The sequence below is a fragment of the Ctenopharyngodon idella genome, chromosome 11, assembly GCF_019924925.1.
Source record: "Ctenopharyngodon idella isolate HZGC_01 chromosome 11, HZGC01, whole genome shotgun sequence".
NCBI classification, from domain to species: Eukaryota; Metazoa; Chordata; class Actinopteri; order Cypriniformes; family Xenocyprididae; genus Ctenopharyngodon; species Ctenopharyngodon idella.
In genome coordinates this window covers 13,762,646-13,775,629 of record NC_067230.1, presented here as the reverse complement: position 1 = coordinate 13,775,629, position 12,984 = coordinate 13,762,646, and the positions used below count along the sequence as shown (strand labels likewise).

The following is a 12,984-nucleotide window of genomic DNA, read 5'->3' as shown; positions in this document are numbered from 1 at the left end:
AAGACTATGTCAAAACAGCAATCAAGGAATTTTTTACCGATGACTTTAACCCTCATGCACCTTCATGGACACACCATGACAGCCAACATTCAATGACAGCCAATTATTGATATATATATATATATATATATATATACATACATACATAGTCAAACCAAAATTTATTCAGACACCTTAACTTAAACATTTCATTCATTATTACAGTTTATTCACTATAGTTTAAAAAAATGGTAATAAAATATGACAAGATCTCAGAGTGTCAGAAAAAATTAATCTTATTTATGTCAGATAACACTTGAGCAAAACATGGTCAGGTCAAAGTGTCTGAATAATTTTTGTGTATAATATGTCACAGTTTACTTTATTTTGCTATCCTTACTTGCATATAAACTTGAACTATAGTGTCCTGCACCCACTAGTAAAAAAAATATAAAAAATTATATCTAGTGTCGGAATAATTTTTGGTTTGACTGTATGTATATGTGTGTGTGTGTGTGTGTGTGTATATATATATATGTTTGAAGCTCATATATATTTGGTTCTCAAAACGGTTTTCTCAGGGCCTTGTGGATGAATTTTGCGGCATGCAAGCAACAATAAGTGCAATATTTCACCCCTGTATTAATCGTTCCTCTCAGGTCTTTCTTTCTTGGCATTCCCAACAAAACCCTCTGGTTCTTTTTCAACGCTGCAGTGTTCAGGATGTCGGTAATATCCATCTCTTTCAGTTTGGCTCAGTTCCTAGCTGTCTCACTGCACAAGAACACAACAGCCTAGATTAGTCTTTCACTAAAGAGGATTTATAATGTAGGAAAATAATTGTGTTTGATTCCTGTTTATACTCCTGTATTACATTAAGCTTACATTGTAGACTTATTTCCTATGAAGACACTGGTTCGGACCTCAGTGACAGGTGTCTGGGGCAGTGTACAGCCATTCACAATGGTCCTTCAACTGAAAAAAGTTATCTGACACTGAAAGATCTGCCATTTTAGGTTCCTGCTTGGAAGTGCAGGCACTAGGGACACACAACTACTCTGGAACAGCTCGATCCATCACAGGCTGTGCTGAGACCCTAACAAGCTTTTGGAGGAATACACATACTTTCTGCTGGGTCGGTCAGATCTTCAGACACCAGTGTGTGGCTCTTCAACTCTGCGATGGCATCGTTGACATCAACCTCCGGTTGCACATCTATTTCTACTGAAGTGCACTAACTGAATGGGATGTTGTTGATGATAACCTCCAGACCTTCTGAGAACACAGGTTTCGGCTCAGGAATGCTTGGAACTGGGACACTTTATTGCTCAGGAACTAGGCTCGGGAGCACTTGCGTCTGAGATCCCAAAAAGCTTTTGGAAGAATGCACTAATTTTGTTCTTCCTCCTCACTTTGGTACTTTCTGAAAAAAAGAAGAAAAACAAATAATACGCTTTTAGAAACATCTCCACAGATTAAACATGAATAATTAGTCCAACTTGTAAGAAATTTCGTTTTGCATCTAATTGTAATGTTGCATCTCAAATGCTTTGTTGACATTAACCTGTTTGCCTGTTCTCCTCAGGAGTTTTAGGAGAAGCATCCATGCCACCCTGATCGATCCCGCTGCTGCTCCCTGCCACTTCTGTTGAAGGCCCTGCTGGGTCGGTCAGATCTTCAGACACCAGCGTAGGGCTCTTCAACTCTGAGATGGCAATATTGACATTGACCTCCTGACCATCTGAGGACACAGGCTCCGGCTTAGTCCTGGGACACACATTTCCTTTGAATTAACCAGATCCCATTCAGGTTCTGTCTCAGGAAAGCTTGGAACTCGGACACTTGATTGCTCGGTAACAAAAAGATCCGTTTGAGATGTTGGCTCGACAGCACTTTTATCTGGGATACGCAATGGCTCCGGAACAGTCAGATCTGTCTTAGGCTTTGCTAAGATCCCAAATAGCTTTTGGAAGAATGCACTAATTATGTTCTTCTCCCTCACTATGGTATTCTCTGAAAAATAGAAGAAAAACAAATGATATGCTATTAGAAACCAACCACAGGTTAAACATGAATAATTAGTCTGACTGGTAGGATTTTTCTTTTTGCATCTAATTGTAATGTTGCATCTCAAATGCTTTGTTGACATTAACCTGTTGGCCTGTTCTCCTCAGGGGTTACAGGAGAAGCATCCATGCCACCCTGATCAATCCCACTGCTGCTTCCTGCCATTTGTGTTGAAGGCCATGCTGGGTCGGTCAGATCTTCAGACACCAGCTGAACCACTTCTGAGATGACATTGTTGTCATCAGCCTCCAGCTGCACATCTTCCTCATCTGGTACCCAGCAACTGTCACCGCAATAGAAGTCACTGTTGATGTACATCTCCAGACATACCTCTCTCAAGGTGTCTGTTGTTTCGTATCTGATCAACAGAATTCAAACAGAATATAATGTCAGATGCTCAGTTGTCAAACTGTATGTCATACTTTGTGTGACACTTGCCTGGTCCCAATTCACCTACTTATTCTATGCCCTAAAAGTATTTACTGTTTTTATGAAGAACAAGTACATACTTTTGAGTGTGTAGCAGATACACACACTTACACTTTATGTAGTCTTGTGAAGTCAGCGTTTAAATGTTAAAAATTTGTTTATTCTTATTCCAGCTCTTCTTTTTTTAGTTCTTATTGTTTTAACCTATAATATAATTTAAATTACATACAGCGGAGAGAAATGTAATCACATGTTAATCTGCCAGTCATGGATCTTTTATACGGAGAACTCTCCTCATGTTTGCATCGTGATGCATTTAAAAGTTAATGACTAAATGCATCGTTATAAAAGTTCACAATGCTGATGCAGATGAAATATAATGTGGATAACATTAAATAAATATTTTTTCGTCAGGTTAGGTACTGATCATTAATCACAACCCCCTTTATCTTAACCGCTCTGCTTAACCGTCGGTCTCGCACATCCGTCATGTTTGTATATTTTTAACACTTTTTAATCGTGTATGTAGTTCTAATCAAATCCTCATCCACAGCGCAATGGGTTGTGGGCAACATTAGCCATTAAGAGTGTGCACGGATCTGCACTTCGGATTCTAACTAGAAAAAGTAGACCATCTTTGGAATACTCATTTCAACACACTACGATTTGGGACACACTATTTCTATTTTTGAATACTAGGATGGATAGTATGTGAATTGGGACGCAGCATACGTGTCTTGTTGTCATTCCACAGTTGCCATAGAAATGCTATGGGTAACCTAGTAAAAAAGATATATATATATATATATATATATATATATATACTAAAATTTAAAATACATTTATTTTGTGCTAAGTATACTACAAATATTGCAAGTATACTTTACACTTTAAACATCCTGCATTTAAAGACTGATACAAAGATCATATAATCCTTATTAATAGTGATATTAAAAAACTTATTAAAAACTTTCCAGGTATAATAAAAACTGTGCATTGTGCAATAAATAAATATGACCTTTTTTTTCAGAATGCCGAAAGCTACAGAAAAAGAGAAGCAAATGGATCGCTGCAATTCTGCGTATACCTATAGTTGGTGCTGGTGTATCTCTGAAGAGGGGCGAGGATGTCATCAGCATTCTTCTGCTCGCTCTCCTTATACAGACTGTGATCTTGAATATAACGCACCATGGGGTCGGGCAGCAGGTAGCGTACACTATGTCCTTTGCGTAGGGCACAGCGCACATGGGTGGCTGAGATGTCATTGGTCACCCATTCTTGAACCACGTGGATGTTCTTACAGTGTCTGGACAGCACATTAGACAGATTGATAAACTTCTCAGCGTCACTGCCACATCTTGTGATGCACACCACACCGTACCGCCCCAATATCTCCTCAATGTCCTCGGGCTTCCAAAGGTTGGGGACAGCAAATGACTCCAGCACATCAGCGCCACACAACAGCTTCAATTGAGGGGTGTCTAAAATATAAATATTAATGACAAAAATACACATCATTTTAGTGTTTTTTTGTATGTAGCACGGTTTCCACAAAAATATTGAGCAGCACAACTGTTTTCAATGATAATAACAAAGCTGAAAATAGAGCTTTGCCATCACAGGGGGAAAAAATTCAAATAAATGAAAACATTTTAAAATATATTAAAATAGAAAACAGTTATTTTAAATTGCAATATCATTGCACAACATTGCTGTTTTACTGTACCGGCCCCAAACTTTAGATCGGTAGTGTATATTTCATAGTACATTTTTTAATTTTTCAATGTTAACATTTTATAGTACATTTTATTCATATTTTAATATTTTTTAAATATAAAATCTTAGCATAATAACATTCTAAAATAAACACCATTTTAAGTGCACTGAGAAGTAGGAACATTTGTCTTATGAAGGACAGCTGTGGATTATTTTTCATACTTCCTTTTGTGTTAAAAGAAAAACCAATCTGACAGATGTTTTTGTTTTGCTCCAGCTTTCTCCTCTTCCCAAACCTCACTGTGTCCAAGTCATTATTGTTGTTGTCACCGCTGGAAATGAGTCCTGCATGATGGTGCCTATTAAAGATCAGAATTATCGGATGCATAAAATTTTGATCATTTTTACATAATAGCACATCAAATATAACGTTCAACCACACAAGATGTGAACATAAATCATGCAATGGTAAAAAAGCACTGCAGTAGGTGCAAAACAGAAAAGTTGTGTCAGATTTATCTTTTACTTCAACCAAAATAAAACGTCATGATCTTAAAATGTTCTCACCAAAGTACTTTGGCTGTCTCCACCCACACCGGCTGCTGACTCTCCCAGCCTACATGGCTGTTTAAGAAATGAAAAGTTACACAATCCATCTTTAAGGGTTAAAAGAACCGTTTTCAAACATATAACATGCTAGAAACATAATAATCACTGTAATAATGATCCATTTCATAAAATCCAAACAGCGACCTTTTTTTTTGGCCAGGCAGTGTATGAAAATATGAAACATATATAATGGAAATAATTATGAAATATCAGAAATATATTACATTATATATATATATATATATATATATATAATATATATATGTGTGTGTGTGTGTGTGTGTGTATACAGCATGAGTAAATATATGTTCAATACATTTATAAACATTCAGTGTGATGCAGTATCTTATCATGTACATCTATATGTTTATGTAGTGTAGGCCTATAGTGTATATACTATACACTACATAGTGTATATGTTTATGTAAGTGTAATTAATGAATATAAAATTACTTATATTATGATATATAAGTAAATATATTTTCACATTTTTCAATATATGAACCGGCAATTCCTTATGTATTATTCAATATATTGTAACATATTTACACAATATTTTATTTTGTATATTTTCTTATATACAACTAAATAATTTAATACATTGATCATTCATATATTAGGAAATATATTTTCTTTGCGCAATGGTTGAAGGAGCTAAACTTCTGTCAACTCAGATAGCTTTGGCCAAGACAGTGAAAGGGTCTTGTACGTCTAAATCCATCATTTAGAGTGTTGGTTATGAAAAATGCTTCAAATGAATCAGTAAATGTAGTTCAAAATACTGCCAATGGTGCATTATGCTCTTGTCCCATTAGTAGGAAATGCTACCACATATTTGCACAGAATACTACACTGTCTGAGCAGTCTTCACGGTCTGATGGAAAAGATACTTTTTTCAGTTTTCAACCAGTTTGGGTGTTCATATGAATCAGATTATTTGGTGGATGGCATGCCATTAATTTCTTTGGATGCTGAAAATGAGAGAAATGCAGAGCAGAATGAGTGTTATTATATAGCTAAGCTGTCTAAGGTGCCAGCACGGCCAGGTGCTAAAAAGAGAACAACACTCACCAGTCTGGGTTTTGAAATGGCGGCAGTCTGCCTGTAGTTTCACCACACTTTTCCAGAATAGCCACACCAAACAGTACAGGGGCTTCATTTGCTCCTTGGATGTGCATCAATGGCATCATTCATGACTGGATAAAGGTCTCTCGAAGAAACTGCTGTCATTCTCCAAACACCTGGCTTAAAGGAGAAACAAATGAGCAGGCTATTAATATCTTCACTCACCAACAAAAAACATCAATTCTTAATTCTATGTGCACCCACATACCTTTACCAACTAGCTGCCCTAGGAGACTTAAGTCCAGTTTTGAATTTTTTTTTTTTTTTTTTTTTTTGCCGCAAACAGGACTCTAAATTATGATCTAGTTATAATTCCCTTCAACACCGATATTTCAGGCAGTGGTCACTGGGTTCTTGCCACTGCAAATTTCAGAAATTTCCAGTCTTACAACTTTGAAAAATGCTGTTCCAGTACTAATGAAAGTCGTAGCTTGCATGTACACATCAGCAACAGAAGACCTTCAGGGTTCTGATGTGGTGAATACTCCACAACAAGGCAACGGATATGACTGTGGTTTGTTGCTGTTGTGAATGCTTGTGCTATCATTATCAACTCACCATTAGGTCCAGTCAACAGCTTGAAGGCAAGAATGTGGATTCATTCCCTTAATGGAATGAAAAATATGAGCCTCAGAAGGTCAGGAATACTGACCTTACAGGATACTCAGATACTTTCACAGGAAAAACTGCAATCAGCTAGGACAATTTATTGCTGTGAAAATCAGTGTCCGCTGCAAAACTAAAATCCACTATGAAACATTGATATGTGCTCAACAAGCATTTGACCTGTTTCTCTTCATTAGTAACTTTATATAACAATTAGTATATAACAATTAGTAAATTGTTATATACTTGCACTAGCATATTGTATATGACAATTTAGTTCAAACTTTGACCTGTGGAGGGCAGCAATACACTTAGCAGTGTCTACACTGCAGGAATTCTAATAGAGAAGAATAAGAAGAGAGCTAGTTCAAGATGAGCATTTATGGTTAAAATGTATAAAATTTAAATTTTTTTATAGAAAATGAGTGATGGTTTCTCTAGATAAGACTCTTATTTCTCGTCTGGGATCGCGTAGAATGCTTTGAAGCTGCAATGAAACTGTAATTTTGACCTTCAACCGTTTGGAGGCCATTGAAGTCACTATATGGAGAAAAATCCTGGAATGTTTTCATCAAAAACCTTAATTTATTTTCGACTGAAGAAAGAAAGACATGAACATCTTGGATGACATGGGGGTGAGTAAATTATCAGGAAATTTTAATTTGAAAGTGAACTAATCCTTTAATATTGAACCACTGTACTCACATGAACTGATTTAAATATGTTTTTAGTACATTAATGGATCTTGAGAGAGGAAATGTCATTTCTGGCTATGGAGGCCTCACTGGGCCATCGGATTTCAACAAAAATATCTTTATTTGTGTTCCGAAGATTAACGAAGGTCTTACGGGTGTGAAACGTCATGAGGGTGAGTAATTAATGACATTATTTTCATTTTTGGGTGAACTAACCCTTTAAATGTTAGAAAAATAAATACATTTTAAGACATCTTGCCATACCAAAAGTGGACATTCCTGTAGAATGACCCATTTATAGGCCTCCTCTTATGCTGATTGGGTAGATCATTTGAATGTGCTCCTCCCGAACTATGTTAATAAAACATAATAAAACATTAATAAAATGATCCCATTACTAGACATTGCACTTCCTGCGATGTGACTATCGTGGATGCGCACATTTAGCTTTCATAGGCCCGGTTTCACAGACAGGGCTTAGACTAAGCCTGGATTAGGCCTTAAGTAACTTAAGTAGCTTTTATGAACGTACCCTAGAAAAAAAACATTACTGTTAAGTGTAAGTTCATTTCAGTTAAAACAGCTCCAAAATGCATTTTAGTCTAGTCTAGCTTAAGCCTTGTCTGTGAAAATAAATAAATGCAAAAGAGTCTAACAGGACATATGCCTAAGAATAAATATTAAATTAACCAGTAGCCAATAACTCGTTTTTAGCCAGCTGAAAAAAATGCCAGGCGCTCTTCTGACAATGGCCAGCTGGTAGCGATTCGGCACTTTGGATGTGTCAGGCTGAAGAGATTAAAATCATAGCCAAAGAACGGGCTCGTCCGGGATTTGAACCCGGGACCTCTCGCACCCAAAGCGAGAATCATACCCCTAGACCAACGAGCCAACGCAGAAGCCTTTTTGCTGCTGCCTGGTCACAAACATGACCATTTGCATGGCTCAAGACACAATGGGCAACCTCAAAAAATGTTGACAAAAACAATGGCAAGACAAATTATGATGTTTTTTTTGTGCAAAAGCAAATTGAAGGTGTAATGAAGGTTGCTTGGGAGTACTCACTCTGTTACTTTCCTCATGGGTGCAAGCTTTCCTGACCACAGAACTCACTTCTGATACCGGATCACAATCCAAGTCAAAAAAAATCAAAAAATGTTGACAAAAACAATGGCAAGACAAATTGTGATGCTTTTTTTGTGCAAGAGCAAATTGAAGGTATAAAGAAGGTTGCTTGGGGAGTACTCACTCTGGTATGTTCCTCGTGGGTGCAAGCTTTCCTGACCACAGAACTCACTTCTGATACCGGATCACAATCTTGTAATAGCCAAGTCGATTATTTAAAAACAACAGCAGTGAGCTTCTGAGTGGATTTAGAATATATTGTGAAGTAAGACCAAGAAGGGCCTTAAAGACAAAAGCACAATCTTTTAATTAAATCTACAACTAAACGGTAGCCAGGGCAAAGCTGCTAGCACTGAGGAAATGTGGTCTCTTTTTTTTTTTGTGCCCATTGGAAATCCTGCTGCAGCGCCTGCACACATGCTAGGGATCGCTCCTCGCCGGTGTCTTTGAGAGCGATGGATACCTTTTCTCCATTGTCCAGGGGAATTAGCTCAAATGGTAGAGCGCTCGCTTAGCATGCGAGAGGTAGCGGGATCGATGCCCGCATTCTCCACATGGGGCCCTCTCCTTTTACGCTCAGTTCCCTAACCGGACAGTCGGCGCTTTTATGGCACGAAGGGACACTCCCTAGATGAGCTTTTGAGGCTCGCTGCTGTCGAAAAGATTTTTTGGATAGGGTCCTGCGTACATCCTGATTGCTAGTAAACCTTGTCAGGCTGAAGAGATTAAAATCACAGCCGAAGAACGGGCTCGTCCGGGATTTGAACCCGGGACCTCTCGCACCCAAAGCGAGAATCATACCCCTAGACCAACGAGCCAATGCAGCAACCTTCCTGCTGCTGCCTGGTCACAAACATGGCCATTTGCATGGTCACAATGGGCAACCTCAAAAAATGTTGACAAAAACAATGGCAAGACAAATTATGATGCTTTTTTTGTGCAAAAGTAAATTGAAGGTGTAATGAAGGTTGCTTGGGGAGTACTCACTCTGGTATGTTCCTCATGGGTGCAAGCTGTCCTGACCACAGAACTCACTTCTGATACCGGATCACAATCTTGTTATAGCCAAGTCGATTATTTAAAAACAACAGCAGTGAGCTTCTGAGTGGATTTAGAATATATTGTGGAGCAAGACCAAGAAGGGCCTTAAAGACAAAAGCACAATCTTTTAATTAAATCTACAACTAAACGGTAGCCAGGGCAAAGCTGCTAGCACTGAGGAAATGTGGTCTCTTTTTTTTTTGTGCCCATTGGAAATCCTGCTGCAGCGCCTGCACACATGCTAGGGATCGCTCCTCGCCGGTGTCTTTGAGAGCGATGGATGCCTTATCTCCATTGTCCAGGGGAATTAGCTCAAATGGTAGAGCGCTCGCTTAGCATGCGAGAGGTAGCGGGATCGATGCCCGCATTCTCCACATGGGGCCCTCTCCTTTTACGCTCAGTTCCCTAACCGGACAGTCGGCGCTTTTATGGCACGAAGGGACACTCCCTAGATGAGCTTTTGAGGCTCGCTGCTGTCGAAAAGATTTTTTGGATGGGGTCCTGCGCACATCCTGATTGCTAGTAAACCTTGTCAGGCTGAAGAGATTAAAATCATAGCCGAAGAACGGGCTCGTCCGGGATTTGAACCCGGGACCTCTCGCACCCAAAGCGAGAATCATACCCCTAGACCAACGAGCCAACACAGCAGCCTTCCTGCTGCTACCTGGTCACAAACATGGCCATTTGCATGGCTCAAGACACAATGGACAACCTCAAAAAATGTTGACAAAAACAATGGCAAGACAAATTATGATGCTTTTTTTGTGCAAAAGCAAATTGAAGGTGTAATGAAGGTTGCTTGGGAGTACTCACCCTGTTACGTTCCTCATGGGTGCAAGCTTTCCTGACCACAGAACTCACTTCTGATACCGGATCACAATCTTGTTATAGCCAAGTCAAAAAACATCAAAAAATGTTGACAAAAACAATGGCAAGACAAATTGTGATGCTTTTTTTGTGCAAGAGCAAATTGAAGGTGTAATGAAGGTTGCTTAGGAGTACTCACTCTGTTACATTCCTCATGGGTGCAAGCTTTCCTGACCACAGAACTCACTTCTGATACCGGATCACAATCTTGTTATAGCCAAGTCGATTATTTAAAAACAACAGCAGTGAGCTTCTGAGTGGATTTAAAATATATTGTGGAGCAAGACCAAGAAGGGCCTTAAAGACAAAAGCACAATCTTTTAATTAAATCTACAACTAAACGGTAGCCAGTGCAAAGCTGCTAGCACTGAGGAAATGTGGTCTCATTTTTTTTGTGCCCATTGGAAATCCTGCTGCAGCGCCTGCACACATGCTAGGGATCGCTCCTCTCCGGTGTCTTTGAGAGCAATGGATACCTTCTCTCCAATGTCCAGGGGAATTAGCTCAAATGGTAGAGCGCTCGCTTAGCATGCGAGAGGTAGCGGGATCGATGCCCGCATTCTCCACGTGGAGCCCTCTTCTTTTACGCTCAGTTCCCTAACGGGACAGTCTGCGCTTTTATGGCACAAAGGGACACTCCCTAGATGAGCTTTTGAGGCTCGCTGCTGTTGAAAAGATTTTTTGGATGGGGTCCTGCGCACATTTGTGACAAAAGCAAGTCTCATCAAGATATGAACTCGGATCGCTGGATTCAGAATCCAGAGTGCTAACCATTACACCATGGAACCACCACTCCATGAATGGTGGCCTAGCGATGTTGCGATGTGGCTAGGTGAAGGAGTTCAGTCACTGGACCCCCTTGATCCAAAACACATGGTAGGGACTCCTCTGCCGAAACCCGAGATCAAACCAGGGACCTTTAGAGCTTCAGTCTAACGCTCTCCCAACTGAGCTATTTCGGGCACACCAGCTGGTGGCTTGGCCAGCGTTGATTTCTGTGAGACTGCCTGTCACTTCCGAGAAGCGCAGAGCTGAAGGTCCCAAAGAGCAAAACAATGGCCCGTACGGGATCTAACCCGCGACTGATCTAATCCCGTGAAGAGATTAAAAACACAGCCAAAGAACAGGCTCATTTGGGATTTGAACCCGGGACCTCCCGCACCCAAAGCAAGAATCATACCCCTAGACCAACAAGCCAACACAACAGCCTTCCTACTGATGCCTGGTCACAAACATGGCCGTTTGCATGGCTCAAGACACAATGGGCAACCTCAAAAAATGTTGACAAAAACAATGGGAAGACAAATTGTGATGCTTTTTTTGTGCAAAAGTAAATTGAAGGTGTAATGAAGGTTGCTTGGGAGTACTCACCCTGTTACATTCCTCATGGGTGCAAGCATTCCTGACCACAGAACTCACTTCTGATTCCGGATCACAATCTTGTTATAGCCAAGTCAAAAAATGTTGACAAAAACAATGGCAAGACAAATTGTGATGCTTTTTTTGTGCAAAATCAAATTGAAGGTGTAATGAAGGTTGCTTGGGAGTACTCACCCTGTTACATTCCCCGTGGGTGCAAGGTTTCCTGACCACAGAACTCACTTCTGATACCGGATCACAATCTTGTTATAGCCAAGTCAAAAAATGTTGACAAAAACAATGGCAAGACAAACGGTCATGCTTTTTTTGTGCAAAAGTAAATTGAAGGTGTAATGAAGGTTGCTTGGGAGTACTCAACCTGTTACATTCCTCATAGGTGCAAGCTTTCCTGACTACAGAACTCACTTCTGATATCATACCCCTAGACCAATGTTGACAAAAACAATGGCAAGACAATTTGTGATGCTTTTTTGTGCAAAAACAAACTGAAGGTGTAATGAAGGTTGCTTGGGAGTACTCACCGTTACATTCCTCGCAGGTGCAAGCTTTCCTGTTCACAAAACTCACTTTTGATACCAGATCACAATCTTGTTATAGCCAAGTCGATTATTTAAAAACAACAGCAGTGAGCTTCTGAGTGGATTTAAAATATATTGTGGAGCAAGACCAAGAAGGACCTTAAAGACAAAAGCACAATCTTTTAATTAAATCTACAACTAAACGGTAGCCATTGCAAAGCTGCTAGCACTGAGGAAATGTGGTCTCTTTCCTTTCTGCCCATTAGAAATCCCGCTGCAGCACTTGCACACATGCTAGGGATCGCTCCTCGTTGGTTTCTTTGAGAGCGATGGATACCTTCTCTCCTCCATCCAGGGGAATTAGCTCAAACTGAGGTGTCAGGTAGGACACCTCAGTTGAATGTGCATGACCTTTGAGCCCTCAGATGGCATTGCATTAGAAACCGTCATGCTACTGTGTCAAATATAGCCACATGGACTCGGGAGTACTTTGGAAAACAGTTGTCACTTAACAGTCTGACGCTGCATCAAGAAATGCAACTCGAATCTCTGTTACACAAGGAGCAAGCTATACATCGATACTATGCTGAGATGCTGCTGATTTCTCTGGGCCCAAGCTCATCTCAGATGGTCTAAAAGACAGTGGAAATGTGTGCTGTGGTCAGATGAGTCCATATTTTAAGCTTGTTTTTGGAAAAAACGGACGTCGAGCTCTCAGTCCCAAAGTCGAAAGGGACCGTCCAGACTTTCATTAGCGACCGGTGCAAAAGCAAACATCTGTCATGGTATGGGGGTGCATCAGTTTAAACGGCATGGGTGACTTGCAT

At 39.9% G+C, this 12,984-nt stretch overlaps 1 protein-coding gene and 7 non-coding genes across 8 annotated transcripts; 3 read left to right on the top strand and 5 right to left on the bottom strand.

The window, feature by feature from the left end:
* Positions 1 to 3,525: 3,525 nt before the first annotated feature.
* LOC127523043 (nicotinamide/nicotinic acid mononucleotide adenylyltransferase 1-like) lies at positions 3,526 to 8,825 on the bottom strand (the record flags this gene model as incomplete). The annotated part of the gene is made up of 4 exons (XM_051913494.1): positions 8,815 to 8,825; positions 4,759 to 4,815; positions 4,414 to 4,550; positions 3,526 to 3,956 (listed from the first exon to the last, which is right to left on the bottom strand). Coding segments are annotated over exons 1-4 (636 nt in total), but the record flags the coding sequence as incomplete, so codon positions are not given.
* On the bottom strand, positions 8,046 to 8,117 carry trnap-ugg (transfer RNA proline (anticodon UGG)). Its single transcript has one exon. It is a non-coding gene; the product is annotated as a tRNA-Pro (tRNA).
* Positions 8,826 to 8,831: 6 nt separating the features above from the next.
* Positions 8,832 to 8,904, top strand: trnaa-agc (transfer RNA alanine (anticodon AGC)). The gene has a single exon. It is a non-coding gene; the product is annotated as a tRNA-Ala (tRNA).
* A 193-nt stretch (positions 8,905 to 9,097) lies between these two features.
* On the bottom strand, positions 9,098 to 9,169 carry trnap-ugg (transfer RNA proline (anticodon UGG)). The gene has a single exon. It is a non-coding gene; the product is annotated as a tRNA-Pro (tRNA).
* A 524-nt stretch (positions 9,170 to 9,693) lies between these two features.
* On the top strand, positions 9,694 to 9,766 carry trnaa-agc (transfer RNA alanine (anticodon AGC)). Its single transcript has one exon. It is a non-coding gene; the product is annotated as a tRNA-Ala (tRNA).
* A 193-nt stretch (positions 9,767 to 9,959) lies between these two features.
* On the bottom strand, positions 9,960 to 10,031 carry trnap-ugg (transfer RNA proline (anticodon UGG)). Its single transcript has one exon. It is a non-coding gene; the product is annotated as a tRNA-Pro (tRNA).
* A 721-nt stretch (positions 10,032 to 10,752) lies between these two features.
* trnaa-agc (transfer RNA alanine (anticodon AGC)) lies at positions 10,753 to 10,825 on the top strand. Its single transcript has one exon. It is a non-coding gene; the product is annotated as a tRNA-Ala (tRNA).
* Positions 10,826 to 11,148: 323 nt separating this feature from the next.
* trnaf-gaa (transfer RNA phenylalanine (anticodon GAA)) lies at positions 11,149 to 11,222 on the bottom strand. Its single transcript has one exon. It is a non-coding gene; the product is annotated as a tRNA-Phe (tRNA).
* Positions 11,223 to 12,984: the final 1,762 nt, after the last annotated feature.